The sequence below is a fragment of the Pithys albifrons genome, chromosome 15 (genome assembly GCF_047495875.1).
Source record: "Pithys albifrons albifrons isolate INPA30051 chromosome 15, PitAlb_v1, whole genome shotgun sequence".
NCBI classification, from domain to species: domain Eukaryota; kingdom Metazoa; phylum Chordata; class Aves; order Passeriformes; family Thamnophilidae; genus Pithys; species Pithys albifrons.
Genome location: NC_092472.1, coordinates 15,841,887 through 15,858,906, shown reverse-complemented (window position 1 = coordinate 15,858,906; position 17,020 = coordinate 15,841,887). Strand labels below are relative to the sequence as shown.

The 17,020-nt window shown below is 45.3% G+C and overlaps 1 protein-coding gene across 1 annotated transcript in view; it reads right to left on the bottom strand.

Moving 5' to 3' along the window:
* The window catches only part of COL23A1 (collagen type XXIII alpha 1 chain), a 179,462-nt gene that overhangs the window by 42,490 nt on the left and 119,952 nt on the right, over nt 1-17,020 (bottom strand). The window contains exons 3-4 of the mRNA XM_071570684.1: nt 8,976-9,020; nt 1,688-1,695 (exon numbers count right to left, since the gene is read on the bottom strand). Of these exons, the coding sequence (XP_071426785.1) occupies nt 1,688-1,695; nt 8,976-9,020 (53 nt within the window). The remainder of the gene's footprint in view (nt 1-1,687; nt 1,696-8,975; nt 9,021-17,020) is intronic.

Genomic DNA, 17,020 nt, shown 5'->3' with positions numbered 1-17,020 from the left:
AAAAGAAAAAAGAAAAAAAGGTCTTGTTTGTGTTAAATCTCCCCTGTGCTCTGTTTGCAATTCAATAGTGCCGTGGGAACCAGGAAATGAAAGCAACCAGAGACAAAGAAAAATTAATAGTGCACCATATGTTGCTATGTCAAATCCCATCCAATAAACGTGAGCAGGCAGCACACGTGAGGCAGGGCGGCTGCGGGTGGGCTGCAACACCCTCTGGGCAGCAGCACAGCCAAACCAGCCAGAGAAAGCCACTCTGAATCAGCCAAAGCACTGCAGTCAAGAGGAAGATGCCCTGTAAAAGGTGTATTTATGGAGCTTTAAACAGCCAGCATCCCAGTGTCCTCTTCACTTATAACCTGTCGAGAAGTTATTGGTTTTCTTAAATAATTCAGCCAAATTGCAGCAATTGCATAAAGGCAAAAAATTAAGTGCCAGGCAGACGCCCTGTGGGGATCAGCTTCAGCATCCAAAGGGCCTCCCTGGCTCCACATGCCAATGCTCAGCCTCAGAGGATGCTCTCCACAACCTCCCAGTTTGCTCCTTCAAATCACCCAAATAATCACTTTGCTCAACTCCCTCTTTAGTCTTCACATTAAAAGCTGAACTTGAAATAGAAGCAGAAATTCAAAGGGCTCAAAGCCCTTCACTAAACCCCACAGGCAGTGCTGCCAATCCCAATCCCAGGAGAACCAAAGCCACGGGGCTGTGACAATCCCAACACTTCTCGTGCATTCCTAGTCACCTTTTGGCTTGTGAACACATTCACAGAACTGGAAATTACTTAGCCCAGATATAGCTACCAAATTTATTTTTCCTAAAATGATCCTTTTTCATCCCAGTGAGACTCCATAGGAAGAGAACAACGTGAAGAAACGTCTCTGTTATTGTAACAACAGAGAAGGAAATGTGGCTGCAAACAGCCTGCACCTCTCCTCCTCCTGGGGAAGGAAGGCAGCAAACCAGGAGCACCCAATACCCATAACTATTTTATTTTTTTCAAACAATTCCTCAGCAACTTGAAGGGCACAAACAAAACATAAATTCACACTCCCAAACCAGCAGGAGAACAACAGATTTGGATGTGGTGGCACAGCCAAAAGCACGTCTGAATATTTGGAAGGAGGAGTTGACACATTTTCAACTATTACCCCTTCAAACAACTATTTTTCCCCATAAATTTTCTTGTTGCATTGGTAGAAATTCTCATTATTCTCCCCAAGACTTCAAAGGGAGAAGCAAGCAAGTTATAGCTTTCCCTCTAGCCCCCCTTGTGAGGTGACCAAACCCGTATTAAATGATGGAAACAAAACAGATAAGAAAAGCAAGACCAAGCTTAGAACCAACAACCCACTAAAACATGTTAAAATATTAGTACAGCACTATTTCTGTTAAATGGAGACAGATTAAAGAACTCTGAAGGGAGAAATCTCTTTTTACTGAATATTTTCTGAGCTTAAAATTACGGGAAGACCCTCAGGGCAGCAAGTTCAACATTTTAAAATTCCCCTTCCCCCTTCTATTTGTCTACAATCATAAAAAAAAAATCCCAAACCAGCAGCATCTGGTACCAATTCTGCTTCCAGACACACCTCCACCAAAAAATGCTGTGCTTTTCAAGGTCACTGAAAAGTAGGGAAAGGGGAAGCCTTAACTTTGGTGATCCAACAGTAAAATCCACGATACTTACTGCAGGTCCTGGAAAACAAAAGAAAAAGAAAAAAGAGTCACTTAAATACAAAATAAAAGTATAATCTGATAGAACAGCACACAGGAGGAACCAACACCAGGTCTCTTCAGGACTTCTCAGTTCAATTCCCACTTTCCAGATATATTTAACACCATCTGTACCCTCCTGCTGCAGGACCATCTCACCTGTGCTGCTGACAGAGGTGCCAACCCAGTCTTTTCCCACCTTTTTCCCAGTGTGACTCTGTTCCCTCTCCCCTCACCAGCACATCACAAGGCTTTGCCCACGTGCATGAGGGCCTGGGGCATCACCTGCAACTTGCCAGCAAAAAGCAGACAGCAGTGGTTGGAAAAATGTGCAGATTTTTATGAATAAAAACTGTATTTTCACCATGGACCTTATTTTTAATTCAGGTTGTGCAAGAGGAGAGGGATTGATGCTTGCAGGAGCCAGAGGAGCAGTGTGGTGGGCACCTCCTGAGGACACTGCTGCAGGTCCCACACATCCCAGTGCTGCCGCTGTTTGGTCCCCATCGCTCCCTGACCTCAAAGCATGGCACACAACCCCCCAGGCCTGGGTCACCCCCATGTGGCCCCTGCTCAAGGGCTCTGCCATGCTCAGAGGCAGCCAATGGAGTGGTGCACAGTGCCTTTGATCCAGGGAAATACCCACCACACCAACATGAGACCTCAGGTGCCAGAGCCACAGCCCAAAGCTGGGATTAATGGTAGTAGAAAAATAAATATCCCCATGATATTCCCCAAAAATGCAGGGCTTTTCACCACCTGTCCCACCAATTCCTCAGTTTTCCCACCACTTGCCTAGGCTGGTGCTGCACAGATGTGAACACTGAGCTCTGATCCAAAGCAATCATAGAATTGATTGGGTTGGAAAAGACCTCCGAGATCATCAAGTCCAACCCTTGGTCCAACTCCAGTCCCTTTACCAGATCATGGCACTCAGTGCCACGGCCAAGCTCAGTTTAAAAACCTCCAGGGATGGGGAATCCACCCCCTCTCTGGGCAGCCCATTCCAATGCCTGAGCACTCTCTCTGCAAAGAATTTTTTTCTGATCTCCAAGTTAAATTTCCCCTGGCAGCACTTGAGGCTGTGCCCCCTTGTCCTATTGCTGAGTGCCTGGGAGAAGAGACCAACCCCCACCTGGCTGGAACTTCCACACTGCACTCCCTGTTCACACAGAGTAGCCTATAGCTTTGTTCTACTTCATTCTCTGTCCAACACCAGAAACCAATCACAATTAGAAAAGAAAAACATTGGGAAAATCAAAATAGAAAGAGAAAAAAAATCAGCTTTGTCTGTCTTATGTTATTCAACAATATTAATCAAGAAGCAAATTTTAAGTGAATGACTTTTCAAGGGTTTTAAAATTTGTTTTAAAAATAAAACATTACTAAGTTGAATAAAAAACCCCAAAACAAAACAAAAACCAAGAAAAGCCTAAGAATGGGGATAAGCAGCAAGTAAAGACTAGCAAAGCACCAAGAACCATCCTATGAACCTGTGGCTGTCACCTGAACATGGTCAGTGGCACACACAGAGGCACAGCTGAGAGCACACAGAGGGCAGGAGGGACCTCCCCACCTCCCTCCATGCCTGGAGCCTGTTTTCTTTGGTGCCAAAATTCACACAGGTTCTCCACTCCCTTCCCTTGGTTTAATTTCTTCTGAATGCAGAAGTCAGTGGCTCTGTGCCAATTTATTAACTGAGAATCATAAACCTGATTTATTAACTCGCTGCCCACAAAAGCCCTTTTGTGGAAAAGGCAAAGACCAAGTCTCAAGTGAGAGGCAGGCAGGAAATTATTTTAATATGGGATTCAATCATGTACCAATTATAAGCTCTTTGGAATTTGTTGCCTTTTTTTGCTTTTCTCAGCTACTGTTTTTAACCCCAACACGTGCAGGAAAGGGCTCTTTTCAAGTGCTTTCCTCAAACCCAGGAAGGAATCCCTGTGGATTGGGGACTGTCTGTGCACCTTGGGATGTTTTCCACCTCATCAGTGGAGTCACACTGATCTTTCATAGAATGGAATCATAGAATCGATTGGGTTGGAAAAGACCTCCCAGATCATCGAGTCCAACCCTTGGTCCAACTCCAGTCCCTTTACCAGATCATGGCACTCAGTGCCACGGCCAAGCTCAGCTGAAAAATCTCCAGGGATGGGGAATCCACCCCCTCTCTGGGCAGCCCATTCCAATGCCTGAGCACTCTCTCTGCAAAGAATTTCTTCCTGATCTCCAACCTAAAACTCCCTTGGCAGAGCTCAAGCTGTGCTCTCTTGTTCTCCTGTTGTTTGCCTGGGAGAAGAGACCAACCCCTACCTGGCCAGAACTTCCCTTCAGGTAGTTCCAGGCAGTGATGAGGTCACCTTTGAGCCTCCTCTTCTCCAGGCTGAACACCCCCAGCTCCCTCAGCCTCTCCCCACAGCGCTTGTGCTCCAGTCCCTTCACATAAATATCTATATAAACACATAGCTGTGTGTATTTATGCACACACACAATATGTATACACAGCATTAATTCAGGATACTGTAAGGGGAGTAACTGAGCTATGGGCAACAAGAAGGAGAACAAATACACTCATAAGGAGTCACAAAGGGTCTGGGAAATGGTATTTGTTGGCCTCTAACTCCTGTCTGTGCCTCATTTCTGGGGCACATGGGGAATATGCTCTGCTGGCAGAGAGGCTCCTCACTGAGAGACGTGGGGGACAAGTCAGATTTTCCCTGAAGTTCAGCAGAAAAAGCCCTTGGGTATCAGGTTCTGCATAGGCAGTTCATAAGAAATAAAAGGAACAATGAAAATCCCCAGATAAATACAAATTTCTGTGTGATTTACCCACATACACCCACCCATGTGCTTACTGAATAACAACTATATATTTACACTTGTCAGCTCAATCACAGGGCCAATGGGGTTGAAAGGGTAGATCTTAATGTGTAAAATACTAGATTTAAGTACATGTAGAGCTGGGAGAGAAATAACACTTCCCTGCATAGAAATCAGTTGGCTTTTATTCTTAAAAAGAGCTTTAGATTCTTCCCTGTTCCAGGATATTTGTATAAACAGGACAGCTATAAGGAAAAAACCCACCCAAACAAACAACCCTCCTCCCTTTGAATTAAAACTTTCTTAGCAGTTCAAATTAAAGCAACACTTGCAGCACAATGTAAACTTGGAAACCAAAAGCCATGGGTGCTGGGCAGAGGAGTTTTATCCCAATTCAACAATTTCAACATATTTTGCCAACAAGTGTTACTGAAATGGAAAAATTTTGCAAACAAAACTTTTACTGCCAGGAACAGTAATAATGCCAAGTCAATATTTTCCAATGGAATAAGATTTAATTTAAAAATTCCCTATCAGACCTACCTGTTGGGGCAGTTTTGTGCCTCCAACAGCCAGGGTTTGTCCCCAAGGGCTGGAGCTGTTCACAGTTGATGCAAACAGGTGCTCCCAACACCACAGCCCATCAGCTCTGGGTGTTCATGGGCAGAACCAGCTCTTGTTTCATGCTGGAGAGCAGAGATGTGCTCAGAGGCTTCTCAGAGTGAACATTTCATATGTATTTGCTCCTATTTATCTTGAGGGATTTTGAGATCCACAGTAATTTTTGGATCAGTCTAAGCCAGGGAGAGAGAGCAGCAGAGCCTTATGAGAGACTTGAGCATCGTCTCCCACCATCTAGTTATGCAAAGATTTTGAACCAATACTTTAACTAAATTCCCAAATCCTGGATCCTTCAGGAGCACCCTGGTATGGATCAATCTTCCCCCAAACCCCAGAGAGGGCTGCACATCCACCCCCACCCCACTCACACAGCACCAGGTGGCAGCAAGAGGGGAAGCAGAACCTCCCAGGGCCCTGGAGAAAATCCGTGTTATTTCACAAACACTCACTCCAACAGTTGAACTGTGTCCTCACTGGGACATATCACACTGAAAGAATAAGCTAACATGACATTAAACCTGCTTTTGCCTTTGGTACAGAAGAAGAACTGACTCTGAGATGTGCAGGCTGGTTGTCAGGACCCACCACGACAGCGAGCGCTGCAAAACCTTCCACCTCACACTCAGGGAGGGCTCAAAATCCCATGTGAAGTTGTATTAAAATGTGTTTTTCTTGTCATACACCAACTATTTCCATGGGTGGGTGCAGTTGGGTCTTCAAGGCTGTGCTTAATTTCCAGCTGCAAGAGAAATGTGCTGATGCTCATCTACAGGAACAAGAATGTTGGGACCTGAGGTTGGTTCTGGCAGGATGGGATGGAGCTTGGAGCACACTGGGCCAAACCAAACAGCCAAAAGGGGCTCAAATATGACATTTCCCCAGGAAAACTGCTGGGTTTTGGGTGACTTTCCTGCCCTCAGGGTAGAATAAATTGGTTTTCCAAAGTAACTCTTTCCCAGTGGTAGTGCCAGGGGAATGTCACTGCAGCAGCTCCAGGACATTTCTGCTGTTCACTGGGGTTCCCACAGGGCCAGGTGATGGAGAGAGTAAATAAGGTGTGTCAGATGGAGCCATGTCACTCAGTTCCTCCCTGGTTTGTTCAGCTGGGCTGACAGCAGCACAAACACTCCCCCAGGGACCTGATCTGTGTGTCTGAGCTCAGGGAGGGATGACAGCAGGGAAGTTCCAGCTGCCACCAGAGATGTGAAGCCCAAGGGAAGGCTGGGGTTTGGCACAGCCCCTCCAGGGCTCCCCAGTGGGAAAACTTGTAGCCTTTATGCTCCTCTACAACAAAATAAACTAAGCCAAGCCCAGAGAAGGGCCTCAGCAGGACCCACCACCTGCCCTTGGCAGGTTCCAGGGGTTCACCCCCATGGTTTGACAAGTGCTTTTTGAAGCACGTGGAGCCAGGCTTGCCCCACTTCCAGACATTCTAACTTGTTAATTTTTTCCCCCTAGAAACCTTTTAAAAATTAGCTTTTTATGGTATGGTTCTTTCTGTGGTAGAGAGTGGTTGTCCCAATGTTTTCAGGATGATGGATTCTTAGTTTAGAGAAACAGAGCTGTTGGATTAATATTTTTTTTAATCTAAGTCCATCTCAGAAAAAGAAAAAAGCAAATTTCAGTCTTGGTTTAAATCAACAGGAGGGTGTGATTTAAAAAGGACAGAAGTATCTCTTAAAAGTTTCTCTGCTTGTTTCTTAGAGATATCCATTGAAAGCTTTAACATGAATCAGAAGTTTTTCAACATGGTCATTTCAACAGTTGCCAGGAGAAAAGCCTCCCTTGGCAGGGCTGAGCCCAGCACTGAACCTTCTGGCTCTCCACCAGCCCTTGGCTGGAGGTTGTGGAGCTCTCACCAGGCAGTGTCCCCGGGGATGGACACCAGGGTGCTACACAAACCAAGTTTTATTCACATTTATCAGCTGTAGCAAAGGAACAACGACCTGGTTTATGTGTGGTCAGGTTCTCAAACAAATATAGAAATAGATATTCAAGCTATCTGGACAAACACACATCTGGAGCTCAGCCAAGAGCAACATCCAGCGGGTGTCTGCTCTCTGCAGTGCAGGGGGACAACCCACAGGGACTGCACTGAATTCCTGGGATTTGGCTGCTGTGCCCCACTGAGTGTGTGTCTGTGTGCACATGGGTGGCTGCTGCACTCTCCTTGATTTTACAAAACAGTTCAGAAAAACTTGATATTAACCTTTGAGGTTTTTTGTTATCCATGATTTTTTCTTTTTTTTTCCTTTGGTCTTCTTGCTGGTTCTGCACTGATTCCCTGGCAGCTTTCTGTTTCTGAGGGATGCTCAAGTGGCATTTGCAGACATGTCAGAGCACAAGAGCAAATATTGCTTCTCCAAAGCTTTTGCATGCAACAGGGAGAAGGGACTGAAGGGCATGTGCAAGCTCAGCACTCCCTCCCAGGTCTCTGTGTGGACTGGAAGCAGATTTTGGACAGCCTTTACACAAATGCCTGCATATAAAACCAGATTCATTGGCTGACCTCTCTAGTTGCCCTTGGTTGAATGCTCTACTCCACTGTGCTGCTTAAAACCTTTCGTGATAGTTAAAAACTAAGCAAACAAAAGAATCTCTATCTGGTGGTTGTTCCTACTGCAAGGAAAATGGGGTTTCATGAAGCTGGCTGGGATGTACCACCACCCCCATGAGTGCAGTGCCCATCCCTTGGCCAGGAGTAAACCCCTGATGTTTCAGGAACAAAAGTGTCTCAGAAAATACCTGACACACTGAAACACCATCATTGGAAGAGAAGGGAAATGCCTCCTACCTTCCATGGAGATCAGTCCACCAGTTCATGTGCTGCTGTGCAGCACAAACCTCCTCAACTTCCTTTCCCCAGAGTTAAAAAAAAAATTGTTTAAAATATTGGTGATCAGAAAGTTATGCTTCCCCTTCTTGAAAACCCACTCATGTGTCTTCTATAGCAAGAGCCAGCAGAGCACAGAATCAGCCTCTTTGCAAAATTAAAATCTACCTGGTTCCTGTTCAAGGTCTCAATGTTCAGGAAGCCAAGAGCAGAGAAGTGCAAAATTTAATCTGCTGTTTGCTGCCATGCAGAGGCAGCTACAAACTGTGGCTTTCCAGGTATATCCCTGCCTGTCTCCTTAGAAAAAGCAATGCCAACTGCATCTTCCCCCTTTCCAACAACTCTCAGACTCAACAGCAGAAGGTGAACAACATGAAATCCTTTCCCATTTCACAAGACAGGGAGAAAAAATGCAAAGCCCCACCAGACTCACCGAAGTGACAGAGACATAATATTAAACAACTCAAATAAAAATCCCCAGCCAGGCTGCTCTGTGGTTTCACCCCATTGAGGGCACACTGATGGTCAGGTGGCTGAGGTTTGGTTATCCCTGGCTCTGAAATGCAGGCACCATCCAGCACGTGGGAATGTATGGACATGTCCACAGGCAGAGAAGGAGCCAGGGCCCCCCTCCCATCTGACATGTCTGGGGATTCTGGGTCTGTGCTGACTCACAGCCCTGTTTCAGTGCTGGGTGGGACAGTAAGGGGGCTGAATGCTGCAAGGGAGACACAGAAGGATGGATAAAATATACAGCAGCAGTGGCTGAGTTGAGTTGGGTTTGTTTGTTTCCATTGTTTGGTTTTTCCTTTATGTTTTTTTAAAGTGTTTTGCTATATTTTTGAGGGTTTTTTTATAGAAACCTTCGTGTCCAGCCCACAGAGTTGTGGGAAGCTCCCGCTCTACAGCCTGGCAGGTGACAGTGACCAGTGTCATCACCAAAAGGCTCCAGGCCCACCCCATGACACCCAGAGGTGACACTCACCAGGTTCCCCACGCCGGCCTGGCTTCCCTCTCCTCCCTGGAGGGCCTGTGGGAAGCAGAGCACAGAGTTAGTGATGGCCCATGGACAGAGTTCAGCAGAGCACCCACCACATGTCCTCCCCTTTGGATCCAGCCCACCTCCAGTCTCCCCCTCCTTCCCAGCTACCAAAAACATCAGTAGGCTGAACACCTTAAATACCAGCCTTTCACAACATTTATAATTTTGGTGGAAAAGCCAGGGTCAGGCTGCTGGGCAAGCTGGGCAGCAGGTTTTGAAGTTACTCAAAGGTATTGCTCACACAGTAAAAAGAACCAAGTCTTACATGCTTCAAAATTCTGGAAAAAACAACTTTGCAGAGCAGGTGGCAGTCCCTGCGTGCTGAAAATGGCTGTTAAAGGCTGGGAAATCACAACAGTTAAAGTATTAAAGCAAGGAATGCAAACCTTTTGGTGCTAACCATTATCTGAGTCAGAAGGTTTTTACTGCAGGCAGCTGACACAGCCTAGATCTGGTCACATAGTTATAATTTCAGATATAAAGCTTGGTTGTAGTCTTACCCTTCTGGAAAGCAAGGGCTGAGGGATTGATAAAGCATCATAAATACCAGAAAACCCTTAATTAAGGATAAAAGGACTCAAACTCAGATGCAGAACCCTCCTCCAGCACATCCAGACCCCTGACAAAGCCACAGCACCTTGTCCTTCATGCCAGTGTGTTGCAGCCTCTCCCTCTCTGGGCCTGGCAGCATCCCCTCTCCCACAACACCTGCACTGCCAGGTGGGAAGAAAAAGCCACTTTTTCTACCCTTCTGCAGCAGGTCAGCCTGCTCTGGTGGAGCATTTGCTGAGTGACAGCAATGTCAACAAAAAGCAAGGGTTCGCTTCTTATCTGTGAAACTACACTGCTCCCTCTCCTCTCTGCTGGGAAAGGACCATAAACAAAGACTATTAAATATTTCTGCCCTCCTATCAGAATTTCCCCTGTTGCATAAACATTTCTGTGCTCAAGTGTGCAACTGCATCTCCAGCAATCGGAATGTCAGAGTTCTCCTCTTTGAAGTTTGGATAAACTGTCCAGCACTGCCCCTCCCCAGCCCAGACACAGTTCCAGCAGACCCCCTGCCCTCAGAGGGGCTACAGTGGGACCTCCAGACCCAAATTGCTTCCTTGCTATGGGAATGGCAACTTGCAGCCAGAATTCCCAGGTACCTCTCAAGGGATTGGTAGAACTATCTACTGGAAATCATTAATTGACTTGCTCAAAAGTTTGTAAGGGGAAGGGAAATAAGAGGCAAAAAAGCAGCATATTTTCAGTCTCATTAGCTCTTGAAACCTCATCACACCAGGGAGAAAGGTTTAGACCCCTCCATCCTCCAGTCAGGCTGCCACAGAGAGGAATCCCAGTTCTGATGAAGCACCTTTTCCAGCCTTGGAGACCAGCTGTGACTGATCAATCAAAGTCCATCTTACCCACAGCACCCTCTTGGCTAATTGTGGAGGTCTGACCCCCAGGCAGAGCCCAAGCCCCAGCAGCTTCAGCCTCCCTTGGGTGTGGGGGCTGCTTTAAGCACCAGCTTTGCTTAATCCTTCCCTGCCTTTCCACTGGACTCCCCCAGATGTGTTTAATCTCCAGTGGCTCTCTTGTAACCACTTGGGTTTACAGGGCATTTCTTAGGGAGGGGAAAATGTTCTAATGAAGGTGTAGAAGAGGGAGGCCAAGTTTTTAAACAAGTGAGTAATGAGTTGGTAGCGAAGCTTTCAGGAATTTCAAGGAGGGTTGATATTCAAGGGTGAACCCACAGAGCTCCACTTAAGGCTTAGGTTGGAGCCATTCAACTGAGAATGTGAGAATCCTGCAAGGAACCAAGGATTCTGTCCAAAAAAAACCTCCAAACAGTATTAAATTCCCTTTAAGTTTAAGGGATTTCTTAATACTTCACACCAAAAAATTGACTCTTGCCCCAAACTGACACAGGGTGTCCACAGATCGATAATCCATTCCTGGAAATATTCAAGTTCATGTTGGATAGGGGTTAGAGCAACCTGGTCTAGGTGAAGATGTCCCTGCTCACTGCAGGGGGACTGGACTAGATGATCTGTAAAGGTCCCTTCCAACCCAACACATTCTATGATCTTGTAATTCTTTCCCTACAGTCTTCAAGGAAATCTGCAGCATATGGAATTACAAATACATTTTATAGATATTGCTTGTGGCAAGTGTGAGATAACCAAAGCTGAGAGAGGAAAAAAATAGAAACAACAAATAAAAGAGGTGAGAATGGATTTTTAATCTGAAAGCAATTTGAGGGGGGAAAAAAACAGACAGAGAAAAAAGAGAGAAGTATTTTGGAAACCACATCTAGAACCCTGCTGCCATTCAGTAGCTGGGTAAGAAAACGTGTCTGAGGAGAAAAATCTTAGTGGGGATTAAAAGGAAGAGCATCACACCCGGTATCTACTTTAGGCAAGAGTTGCAAGTCTGAATCCTGTGGTGCAGATGTGGGTGAGGAGCACACAGAGCTCCCAGAGAGGACACCACACAGGAGCAGCCCAGGAGTCATTAACACCATCTGCTACCTCGTAAGTCGATTGTGTGCAGGATTGGAAATTATTATTTTAGCAATTTCCAGCCTATTTTGTGGCCTCAGCTTTGGAAGCTGCTAAATGAGTTGAGCACAAAGTGAATCCATATTAAACCTCTTGTTTCCAGCTCCTTTAGGAGACTACAAAGGAAATTAAGGAGGCCTGGGAGTTTGTTTGAAGATAAATGCTCACTGTAAACTGTTACCTAATGACTCCATCTCCCAAGACCTTGCAGCCTGATGCTTGTTCAATATAATTAAGATTTATGTTGCATTAAAGTCAATTGGGCAATAGCAGAGTCTTTTCTTCTAACCGTGCCAGCTCCTCTGTATCAGTTCTGGGAGTCCTTTATTTACATTGTTATGAAAGGCAGTTTTGGAGAGCAGAATGAATACAAAGCATAACACAGTCTATTTTTAAACAACTTGTCACATTCAAGCTAAACAACCTTAATCCAGAGCATAATATGCAATTTCTGACAACACTTTAAGCTTTCCAGTTAGACGACTGATTTAGTAACCCAAAAACAAAGGAGGGGAATGAAATCTATTGCTATTTGAAAATATTATGAGGAAGAGATGATGGATGCAGCTGAAGAACAGCTTCTCAGAAACAAGGTGAAAAGTTCACAAACAGACTCACAATTGCTGGGCAGCAGCCACTTATGTCACCTACCGTGGGCAAGTAAATGAAATATTAAAAATCAACATCACTTTATAGTTCACATAAAAACACTGTCAAAAGCCAAACTCATGTACTTGTCCACAGGGCAGTAAATAATCTTTGTCTGAATTAATTTACCCATTGCAAACTGGGGAACTCCAAACTGGGCTGCTCGATGAACACCATAATCCATCAGCACCAGAACAGGTCTGTGGTACTGTGTGTGATTATTGCCTTTCTACCCCTCCTAATTAAATGAAGTTGCTCCTTACCCCACGTTCCCGTGGTTAAGGGGCTGCCCTGCTGCCTCCCAGCCCTTTCAGCTGCATGGCTAATTGTTGCCTGGGCTAATTACTGTTGGGCTTAAGATAAAAAAACGCTCATCAAGGACAAAGAGTTTACAATGTTAGCAGGAAAGAGAGCCCGGCCCAAACACCTCACTGAATGCAGACAGCACTTGTGAAATGTTAGAATCATAGAATCGATTGGGTTGGAAAAGACCTCCAAGATCATCGAGTCCAACCCTTGGTCCAACTCCAGTCCCTTTAACAGATCATGGCACTCAATGCCACGGCCAATCTCAGGTTAAAAACCTCCAGGGATGGGGAATCCACCCCCTCTCTGGGCAGCCCATTCCAATGCCTGAGCACTCTCTCTGCAAAGAAGTTTTTTCTGATCTCCAACTTCAATTTCCCCTGGCAGAGCTTGAGCCCATCGTGCCCCCTTGTCCTATTGCTGAGTGCCTGGGAGAAGAGACCAACCCCCACCTGGCCAGAACTTCCCTTCAGGCAGTTCCAGACAGTGCTGAGGTCACCTCTGAGCCTCCTCTTCTCCAGGCTAAACACCCCCAGCTCCCTCAGCCTCTCCCCACAGCACTTGTGCTCCAGTCCCTTCTCCAGCCTCGTTGCTCTTTTCTGGACTTGCTCCAGCCCCTCAATCTCTTTCCTGAACTGAGGGGCCCAGAACTGAACACAACACTCAAGGTGTGGCCTCCCCAAGGCAGAGTCCAGGGGAAGGGTCACTGCCCTGGGCCTGCTGGCCACGCTATTTTTGATACAGGACAGGATCCCATTGGCCTTCTTGGCCACCTGGGCACACTGTTGGCTCCTGTTGAGCTTCCTGTCAATTAGTGCTTCAAGGTCCCTCTGCCTGGCTGCTCTCCAGCCACTCTGTGCCCAGCCTGTAGCGTCAACAAAGCACATTTTACCCAAGAACTTGTGGCATCAGCCTGTGCTTTCCCCTTACCTTTCTCCTCCGTATCACCCTTTTCCATGGAGAATATACACACAGACAGGTACCACACACCTGGGCACATCCCTCCCTTCAGGCCTCGTGTTGCTGAACCTCTTGGGGACTTTTTGGGGGTATGTGGATCCAAAGCAGTTTGAAGAGCATTCAAGTAAAAACTTTGGCCAAATGAAATGAAGACCTGTCTCACTCGATCTTTAAATCAGGGGATCTTTTTACCCTTGCAAGTGTGATACAGAGAGCTGATCTTGTTGTGACCACTCAAGGATAAATGTTAAGGTTACTTTTAGGGTCTTATTTTCTAGAGGAACTCATATCTAACATGGGATTAAGCTTGACACCATCTTTAGATGATTTGTGGTTGCATTTAAGTTTTTGTGTGTGTTTGAAATGGTTTAACTTGTTTCCCCCTTCTTCCCTTTTGGCATTTTTCAAGTTGCTTTCAATATAATCAGTGTTTTTTCAGTTAAGAATGAATCAACCAGAAGAATAGCTTGAACAAATTGCTTGGTTCAGCCACCCTTAGAAAAGTGAATTTTTTAAATTTTTTTTTTTTCATATGGCTTCACTTAGAAGGAAGGAGAACTTTGCAGCAGAGCACTGAGGGGTCTGGTGTTGAGCACGAGGAAAGCACAGCCCTGGTCTAGCTGGCTGTTCCTGCACAAAGGCCAATTTACTTTCTTGTTCCCTGGGGAGAGGGTTTATGGTTCATGGGCAGGAGTCAGATTGTGAGATGCTTGCTCAGCTGATACTCATCAGGTATTCAAGTCAGGCTGCGGCTCCGAGACCACAGATCTGAGATTAAACAGTTTTGGGTCACAACACTTTGCGTGAACCTTCCTGGCTTTGGATTCCAACAGACCCAAAGATTCAAAGCAAATACCAGATGCAGATTGGAAACATGCAGCACCTACAGTGTACAGGAGTTTTCCAAATAAAACAAAACAATAATATCTAGATTAATTTCAAATTTGGCCCAAGTGCACCAAAAGGTCTCAGAAATCCTGGGCTACGTTTTGTGTTAGCAAAAAAGCCATCCAGGAAGCAACTTCCAGTTGTTAGCTGGGGAAAGCTCCTTGAAGTTCAAACATGATGCTGTTGCTTTCAAGACACACAAGAAGCAAGAAATGTTTTCCTCCTTATCCCTTCACAAAGTCTTTCTGAGCAGGGATACCCACAAGCATCCTCCTCTCAATGCATCAAGGAGCTGTGCTCGACCCCAGGGAACAAAACATGTGCTCCAGGACCCAAACACATAATAAAGGGGCAATATTTAAAATATGTTTTCACTAAAACACCTCAGGACCTCAGCATGAAGGGTATAAAGCCTCAGACTCTTCTCTACCCAGAACAAAGCTAAAATGGGGATATCCAGGAGGAGATGGGGGGGCACAGACAGGGGGTGTCAAACTGTCCCAGTGAGATTCAGCACAGCAAATCCAAATCCCAAATGTAACATTCACCAGCACCAAATAAAACCTGCACATAAGGTGTATTAGCCCAAGACGACACAGCATTTCATGACCAGGGTGTTTAAGTTTTCTTTGTGGCCAGAGCAGTCTGCTCTTACCCTGGGTGGGTGGTTGTTGCAAAAGAAGTAAAAATAAAATTGCACACTCAAAAGTTCATAGTGTGAAATGAGACATTCACACCCACCAAACCCCAAAGCACTGGTTATGCTCCATTTAAATGGAGATGGTGCTGCTCACTCCATACTTTGGATTCCCCCCCCACCATCCCTAAATAATTTTTTTTTCTTTTTTTCCCACACCCAGAGACAGTTTCTTCAAACAGTCAAGTGCATGCAGCTCTTTTGTTTAGTCACCAGGGCACGAAGATAAACTGAATTTGAGATATAAATTAAGAAGTGACTGGAATAAAGCCACAACTGCACTTACATCAAACATGGGATTTTTCCCCTCTTGTTATGGCTGGTCTTACTCACTCAGGCCATTCCCAGATAATACACTGGCACAGCTGCAGGGCAGGAGCAGATGTTCTCAGCATACCCCCCTCTATTTTTAAAACAAGAGGGTGCATATTTTGGCAGCTGTGGGAGCTGCTCTATGCAAGGTAAAGAAGTTTTCATGGCAGCTTTCAATTTCCCACATCTGCTCCAGTGTGAGCCCTGGCCAGGGATGGGAACCTTGAGCATCTTTCTCAAAGTGTTTATGCACAAACACACACAGATTTGGTTTCGTGTTTCCTTCTGAGCACAGTGACCAGCTCTGCTCATCATCCCCATGTGCTCCTGCACACTTCAAACATTTAGGAAGATAAAAAAAAGACATTCAGGATGAAATCCCTTCTTTTCAGAGATTTACTGCTTAGGCTTGGTCATACCAATGTGAATCTGGAAAATGAACTCTGGAAAACGAACACAGACTCCTTCTCCTTCCATGGCTACAAACTAGAAATCCTCACAGAGGATACACAGAGCTGGAGAGCAGAAGTGGTGCCAAACTCACAGTGGAGCCCTCCAGGAGCATTGGACTGAAATTCAGCATCCTTTTATCTTCCACAAAAGGTAACTCAAAGCATCACTGCCTGGAACAGATGAGCAAGTGGATCCCCTCAAGCTCTGCTTTCTCAGAAAGCATTTGTAAATTAGTGTTTTTTCTGCTCAAGTAACACAAAGTGACTTCTGGGAAGAATCAAGAAATCACCACCAATGGATTTAATGAGCAGAGATGATCACTGACTCACCAAATGTGCCTCTATGGAACCCCAGCCTGTTTATCAACACAAGGAGCACATGCACATCTCAGAAGCACCTCTACAGCACGAGAGACATTGTGTGTTTCTTGCAGAAATACAGTGATTTTCTTTCTTTCCAAGAACTGCAAGACACTTCTGGAAGGTAAGCAAGATAACGAAGCACTTATTGCTTCCTTCAGTTTTCAGTCACAGCCTCACATTTAAACAAGTTTGACATGTTGGATTACAAAATCTCTTGTGAAACATTCAGATCTGACACAAAGTACTTGGGTTTTGATGAATTGCATCTCTGGAGCAAGGAAGGACTCAAAGCTAATGCGCCTTATCTGCAATCAGAATTAGCCATTCCAGAGCCAAGATCCCACAGAGAAAAAAAATAAAATACTCTTTGTCATTTTCAATATATAAAAATTGAGAAAGCAGCAAGTCAGGACTTGGAGAGCAGCTGAATAATGTGGGTTCTCAGATATCTAGAGAAGATCCCATAACTTTAAATTAGCAAAGTGTATAGAAGTTATATTAGAGATTTTAAGAAAAAAAAATCACAACCTTTGTATTTATGTTATGCTCACACTTGCAGACATATTCTGGGGATAATGCCCCTTCTGGCAGGATTTCCACCCTCACTGTTTCTCAGTTTCCTCTGAAGGAGAGCACAAGCTGCATGTGCAAACCATAAAGCATCCAAGGGATGGGGCCAAGCCCCTGCTAAGAGCAAGCCCACAACCACCCCACAACAGTATCACCAACAGATCTCACTTCCATGTTACAAATCAAATTCAACATAAAAATCAAAGTTTTCCTGTTCCCAAACTCATCCAACACTGCACTTAC